The 4,780-nt window shown below is 52.0% G+C and overlaps 1 protein-coding gene across 1 annotated transcript in view; it reads right to left on the bottom strand.

The window, feature by feature from the left end:
* Positions 1-392: 392 nt before the first annotated feature.
* LOC103769439 (acidic leucine-rich nuclear phosphoprotein 32 family member A-like) overlaps positions 393-4,780 on the bottom strand; it is a gene marked incomplete at its 5' end in the record, with an annotated part of 5,250 nt that continues 862 nt past the window's right edge. The window contains 5 exons of the mRNA XM_008936636.1: positions 393-454; positions 679-739; positions 1,429-1,526; positions 3,176-3,262; positions 3,474-3,672. Of these exons, the coding sequence (XP_008934884.1) occupies positions 393-454; positions 679-739; positions 1,429-1,526; positions 3,176-3,262; positions 3,474-3,672 (507 nt within the window). The remainder of the gene's footprint in view (positions 455-678; positions 740-1,428; positions 1,527-3,175; positions 3,263-3,473; positions 3,673-4,780) is intronic.

The following is a 4,780-nucleotide window of genomic DNA, read 5'->3' as shown; positions in this document are numbered from 1 at the left end:
GAATCCCAGGGAGCCACTGAGCTGCCTCAGAGTGTTTGGGGGAATCGTCAAACTTTGTCTAGTTTTGTTTTCCAGATCTCAAACTATCCACTCCAATAATAAGAAACAAATTACCACTTGGTTTATACTTACTATTGAGGTTAGAGGGACAAAAAAGAAACCATTTCAAATGAATAGGAGGAGGAGTGGCAGTAAAAATAGTATTTTTATTCCCTTGCCCACCCAAGTCTGCTTCTCCCTCTCGTTTTTTAACATTACAATCAGAAAAAAAAAATAAAAGAAAAAGAAAAACAAAACAAAACAAAAAAAAAAGGTTGGGGGTGAGGGGAAGGGGAATACGGGGTAAAAACAGTCAAATCACAATAGGAAAATTTCAAAATAGGTTCTTCAGTTTAGTCATCTTCATCCCCTTCGTCTTCAGGTTCTCGTTTTCTCTTCTGTCCCCGTTCTTCATCTAGGAAAGGAGAGAGGGTTGGAATGAGCCAAGAGCTCCCTCCCCTGCAGGGAACTTCAGCCAGTTCAACCACCTTCTGCTTCAGCAGCTGGGTCTTTACTGAAGGAGCAGGAGCATAATGCAGGCTGCTCTTTAGGAAAGGGTATTTTTTTTTTCCAAAAAAAAAAAAAAAAGCATTGTTTTATTTCTACTGGAAAAAAAAAGAAAAAGGATTGTTGCCATACCAGGCTCTTCTTCATCTTCATCATCATCTACCTCGCCGTCGTTGTAGCCTTCTTCATCCTCCTGGGTGGAACAACAATGTAAGGGTTAAAAAAACCAAAAAAAAAACCCCTCAGTTTTGGTGCAGGATCTCTCCCAATTTGATGTTTTCCAACAGAGAGAGAAAGCCCTTGGAGCATCTCAAACAAAAAGGCAGATGCTTCCCCCACACTTATGTAAGTGCAGTTTTTTTTTGCTACACTCCAACTGGACTCTGGCCCAAATTTCCTTGCAGAAAAATCACAAGCCATCAGAGCAGCCACCTTCAAGGCTTCAGCAAGGCAAAGGGTTTACACTTTGTGTTGAGATAGAGCTGCAGATTTTGTTACCATGGCCTGAGTTTAGTGAAACTGGAGGGCTGGTCAGAGGAAGGTGTGTGGAGAGAGCCAAGGAGGCTCCTGGCTGAGAGCACAGGGCCAGGAAAAGTCCTGTCTGCTGGGGGGCTGCCAGCCCAGCCCAGCCTGCAGGGGCTCCTGCTCCCCCCCCTGGGTGCCACCAGCCCGAGGAGCAGGATGATTTCGTGGCAGTGGTCACTAGATGGCAGCTGGCTCACAGAGAGGCCTTAAAGGCACCCCTGGCTGCAGGGCTCCTCCAGCTGGAAAGCAAGGCTTCAAAGTTCTAAAAACCTCCAGTATTTGGCCCATTTCTTGCCTGACTCTTCCTATTTCACCACGGGTGTGGAGTGAAGGTGCTGGGACTGCACAAATCCTTACCTCCTCTTCTCCACTCACATCCTCCTCTTCTCCTTCCTCCTCTTCCTCCTCATCTTCTTCATCTTCTACTACCTGAGCATCGTCGTCGTACTCCTCTTCTACACAAACAAGAGGAACAGCTCAGACAGGGGAAGTTTACTTTTTTTTCCCCCCCCAACTTTGCCACCTGAGATGTGACCTCCTGCCAACATGGGAGCAAAGGGGAAGCATGGCCCAGGGCTGGCAGCCAGGGCTGGGCCTCGTCCTGGCCTTCAGTGACAGCCTTGGGTGGCAGCTGCACCCACGGCCTGAGCTCCTCTAGGGCCTCAGGGGCCTTGGCAGCAAGTCCCAGCAGCCTCAGGACTGCTTCAGCTTCAGCTGCTCCAGTCCCCACTGCTAACAGATATTTTTGAGCCCGTGGGATACTTGGAGCTCTTCATCTGCAAGTGTCCATCTGCTCCCAGCAGGCATAGAGCAGAACTTCATAACCCAGCCGTGCACTGGGAGCCCTCCCCAAGGGCCATCCCTTGCCTTCATGCTGCCACAGTGATCCAGAAAGCTCTCACACCATCCAGCTTAGGGGTTTGCAGTCTCTTTTCCAGAAGAAAAGACATTAAATGCACCTAGCCCAAGCAGCAAACCAGGAATTGTTTTCCTGTGCTGCAGGAATGGTGTTTTGGAGCTTTGAATGCAGGCCCAGCCTTGTGAGGAGAACCTCTCCCTGCTGAAGCTGGCTGAAAACTTCTTTGGTGTGAGGGTGGCCGAGCCTGGAGCAGCTGCCCAGAGAGGTTGTGGAGTCTCCTGCTCTGGAGAGATCCCAAATCCACCTGGATGTGACCCTGGGCACCCTGGGCAACAAGTCAGAGCTGTGGGTGATGAATCTCCAGAGGTCCTTCCAAGACCTACCACCATGCTGGGGCTCTGTGCAGCCAGCAGGCTGCCAGGCAGGGCTGCAGCACTCACCCCACGGCTCCCACAGGGGGGAAGGTGCAAGCCCAGGCTTTGGGAGTCCAGCAGACCCCCCAAACTCAGCCAGATCCACGTCCAACCAGCAGCCCCATAGTTCAAGGTTCCAGAGCTGCTCGCTGCCTCCTCAGTGCCTTTCCCAGAGCCTGCCCCAGGCACACCTCCATACACACACCCTCCTCTCCTCTGCCTCTTCTCAGCTAGTTCATTTTGACCTCACAGAGCAGCTATGAACTCCCATCAAAGCCTGGGCTCCTCTACTTCATTCCTCAGCAGCTTTCTTCCGTGCCTGGCCTGGCTGTCCACCCTGCCCCTTCTCCATCAGAGACCACTCGTGCTTCTCTCACCACACTGTTCTGGCAACTGCAGCACGCTCACATCATCCTCTTTCACCCACCTCTCCCTCACGTCCTCATCCCTTGGGGTTAACTGTTCCCTGGACTCTTGCAGTGCCTTACTCCTCACCCTGGTGCCTTTCTTCTACCACCCTTTCACTAGAGAGAAGACTGAGAAAGCAGCTTGCTTGTGCCCTACCCATCTCCTCTCCCCTCATTCCTTCCCAGGACACTGAGACAGAACCACAGAATCATTTTGGTTGGAAGAGACCTTTAAGCCCATCGAGTCCAACCGTGACCCCAGCGCCGCCGGGTCACCACTAGACAACGTTCCCGAGCGCCACGTTTTCTGCTCTACCTCAGAATCACACCCTTCTCCTGCCAACCAGTCAGAGCTGGAAGCAAACGTCCCACACAACGTCTCAACCTTTCAACTGACACACCCCAAGGAGCACAAATTCACATACCATCCTCATCTTCCTCCTCGTCGTCTAAGCCCTCCACGTAGCCCTCTGCATCAGAGTCCGGCGCTTCTTTGTCATCCCGATCTTTCACTAGAGATAAGACTGAGAAAGTAGCTCTTTCAGGCCCTGCCCATCTCCTTTCCCCTCGTTCCTTCAGAGGACACTGAGGTAACTTCTCCTTTACATCAGTCGGGAAAGAAGCTGCTGAGAACACCCTTCTCTTGCCAACGAGTCAGAGCTGGAAGCGAAACGCGCTACGGCTCTTTTAACTTACGTACACCGAGCAGCACGAGTCACATACCATCCTCATCTTCCTCCTCGTCGTCCAAGCCCTCCACGTAGCCCTCTGCATCAGAGTCTGGGGCTTCTTTGTCATCCCGATCATAGCCATCGAGGTATGTGAGTTGGGGGAGGAGCTTGAACACGTTTTCTCTGTAATCGTTCAGGTTGGTTACCTCGCAGTTGAACAGATCTAGACTCTTCAGGTTTTCTAACTTTTTCTGCAAAGGAAAAAAAAGGTTCTGAAGGTCAGCAGGACAAGGATTCTCTAACAGGGTAGAGGAGGTAAAGACAGGCAGAGTTGAGGTGCTTCAAGAGCTGTAGCTCCACCTCCAGTTCAGCACTTTGCAAGGAGAAGGATAGAGGTGACGGTGGCAGCATCACACGTGCTGCAAGGGGCCAGGCTAAGGAGAGGTCCTAGTCCAGACCTGTACCCCAAAATCCACAGGAGCCAGCAGGCAGGTGTGTCTGAACTTCATTTTCAGAGGAAGGAGGAACAGACTGTTCTTTGGGCATAAGAAATTTGCTAAGAGAGATTTTAAAAATTTTAAAAGGTTAATTTTTGGAAAAATGAAAAAGAAATGGAGCAAAACCTCAATTCCTTCTTTGAATTGAATTCTAAAATTATTCTTATTAGAAGCACAGAATCATGAAGGTGGGAAGAGACCTCTGAGATCATCAAGTCCAACCATCAACCCAACACTGCCATGACTGACAAGAGGAGCAGCCATACTGCTCTCTCTTTCTCTCTCATCTACCTGCTACAGGAGTTTGCTCTGCTCTCCTCTGCTGCTGGGGGGAAGGAGATCCAAGGTGGACTCATCTGAGAGCTGAGAACTGGCCCTTGAGACTTTTTAAGAGAAGTATTTGGGAAACAAGCATGAGGCAAAACTCACTTTGGGAGAGGAGAAGGCACAAAACCCCTCGAGTTGAAGCAGAGCTTCTGGGGAGGTGACCTCACTCCCAGGGCTCTGGGAAGGCAGGGATGCTCCCGGAGCAGCAGCCACTAGAGGGAAGCAGCCACCCAGGCTGTGGGCACAGCCCCGGGCAGGGCCAGGGAGCCCAGAGCAGGCTGAGCCCGCAGCACCTGCCCCTGCAGATAACGCCAGAGAGGCCCTGCTGTGAACTGCATCGGGCTGTCCCAGCCCACCCTGCCTCTGCCCAACGCTGGACAGGAGCCAGCCCAGCGTGCTCCCAGCCCCACAGCGTGGGCAGCAGTTGAGGGAGGGGATCCTGCCCCTCTGCCAGCTCTGGGGAGACCCCCCTGCAGTGCTGGGGCAGCTCTGGAGTCCTCAGCACAGCAGAGCCAGGGACCTGCTGGAGCGGGGC

The sequence above is a fragment of the Merops nubicus genome, unplaced genomic scaffold (assembly GCF_000691845.1).
Source record: "Merops nubicus isolate BGI_N331 unplaced genomic scaffold, ASM69184v1 scaffold23063, whole genome shotgun sequence".
NCBI classification, from domain to species: Eukaryota; Metazoa; Chordata; class Aves; order Coraciiformes; family Meropidae; genus Merops; species Merops nubicus.
This window is presented reverse-complemented; position numbering and strand designations above follow the sequence as displayed.